This window comes from Arachis hypogaea, chromosome 1, assembly GCF_003086295.3.
Source record: "Arachis hypogaea cultivar Tifrunner chromosome 1, arahy.Tifrunner.gnm2.J5K5, whole genome shotgun sequence".
Lineage (NCBI taxonomy): Eukaryota > Viridiplantae > Streptophyta > Magnoliopsida > Fabales > Fabaceae > Arachis > Arachis hypogaea.
Window position 1 is genome coordinate 109,018,467 of NC_092036.1, and position 1,560 is coordinate 109,020,026.

Here is a 1,560-nt window from a genome sequence, read left to right on the forward strand (position 1 = left end):
TATTGATCACAATTTCGTCCACCAGTCCCCCTCCCGCGAATCCTCCAGAGATCATATGTATGTGTCTCTCGGGAGTTTGTGGCGGTGGGTTTCTTCTGTCTTCATCATCTCGCTTTCTTTTTCCATGATTGTCTGACCTATTCGTGAGATATCTATCAAGTCGGCCTTCCCTGGCCAACCTTTCTATCACATTTTTGAGGTCGTAGCAATCATTTGTTGGATGACCATATATCTTATGGTATTCGCAGTAGTCGTTGTGACTCCCCCCTTTTTTTATTTTTAATGGGTCTAGAAGGCGGCAATCTTTCAGTGTTGCAGATTTCTCTGTACACATATACTAGGGAGACTTTTAGAGGAGTGTAGGAGTGATATCTCCTAGGTCTGTCGGGGCCGACCTCCTCTTTTTTCTTTGGCTCCCTTTCTTTTTCTTTTGCTGAGTGAGGGGGCCCCAGTCGCCAGCTGGGTTCCCGTAGTTTGGCATTTTCCTCCATATTGATGTACTTTTTCGCTCTCTCCTGTACATCGCTCAAAGAGGTCGGGTGCCTTTTTGATATGGATTGAGAGAAGGGGCCTTCTCTAAGTCCATTTACTAATCCCATGATAACTGCCTCTGTGGGCAGATCTTGAATTTCCAAACACGCTTTGTTGAACCTTTCCATGTAATCACGCAGAGGTTCCCTGACCTCCTGTTTAACTCTCAGGAGGCTCGGCGCGTGTTTTACTTTATCCTTCTGGATGGAGAATCGCATTAGAAATTTTCTTGAGAGGTCCTCAAAGCTGGTAACCGACCTTGGAGGGAGGCTATCGAACCACTTTATCGCCGCTTTCAACAGGGTGGTCGGAAAAGCCTTGCAACGTGTTGCATCAGAAGCATCAGCCAGATACATCCGACTTTTGAAATTGCTTAAATGATGCTTCGGGTCTGTGGTTCCGTCATAGAGGTTCATATCAGGGCTTTTGAAGTTTCTTGGAACCTTTGCCCTCATTATGTCCTCGCTGAACGGGTCCTCTCCTGCCAGGCACTCTTCTCGGTCGCCGCGGGAGTTTCGGCTTTTAAGGGAGGATTCAAGTTTTGTGAGTTTTTCTTCCAACTCTTTTCGTTGTTCTATTTCCTTCCAGAGGTTTCGTTCTGCCTCTCGCTGTCATTCTAGTTCCTGTTCCAGTTGCTCCAGATGACCTTGGTGGCCGTGGACCAGCCCCATTAGTTCGGCCGCATGGGGTGGCCCTTCCTTTTCGGATTCTCGTCCTTCCGAGGAGTTTACCTTTGGGTTTTTGAGCCCAGAGGTGCCTTCTATATGTTGGTCGCTGGTTCCTTGATGAAGGGTCAGGTTTGCGTCATTGTTTCCGATACTTGGATTTTCTTGCTCGGAATCAGACGCTGTATGACCATCTTCTGGTGAATTGTCCGCCATTATGGGTTGATCCCTCGGGTCCCCGGCAACGGCGCCAATGTTATGTTGGGTAACCGGAGGTAATGGGCTGGACTCGTTAGGTTGGCCCAATCGTATGGGGGAGGAAGTCTTTGAGCGGGTTGGCGCTTTTAGAGACTCCTTCCGACTT

The 1,560-nt window shown here is 48.3% G+C and overlaps 1 protein-coding gene across 1 annotated transcript; it reads right to left on the minus strand.

Annotated features, from left to right (window-relative positions):
- Positions 1 to 233: 233 nt before the first annotated feature.
- LOC140183841 (uncharacterized) lies at positions 234 to 887 on the minus strand. Its single transcript, XM_072233372.1, has one exon. The coding sequence runs from the start codon at positions 885 to 887 to the stop codon at positions 234 to 236; it is 654 nt and encodes a 217-aa protein (XP_072089473.1).
- Positions 888 to 1,560: the final 673 nt, after the last annotated feature.

Coding starts and splice junctions, on each gene's coding strand:
- LOC140183841 (XM_072233372.1), bottom strand. CDS start 887: ATGTATCTGGCTGATGCTTCTGATGCAACACGTTGCAAGGCTTTTCCG.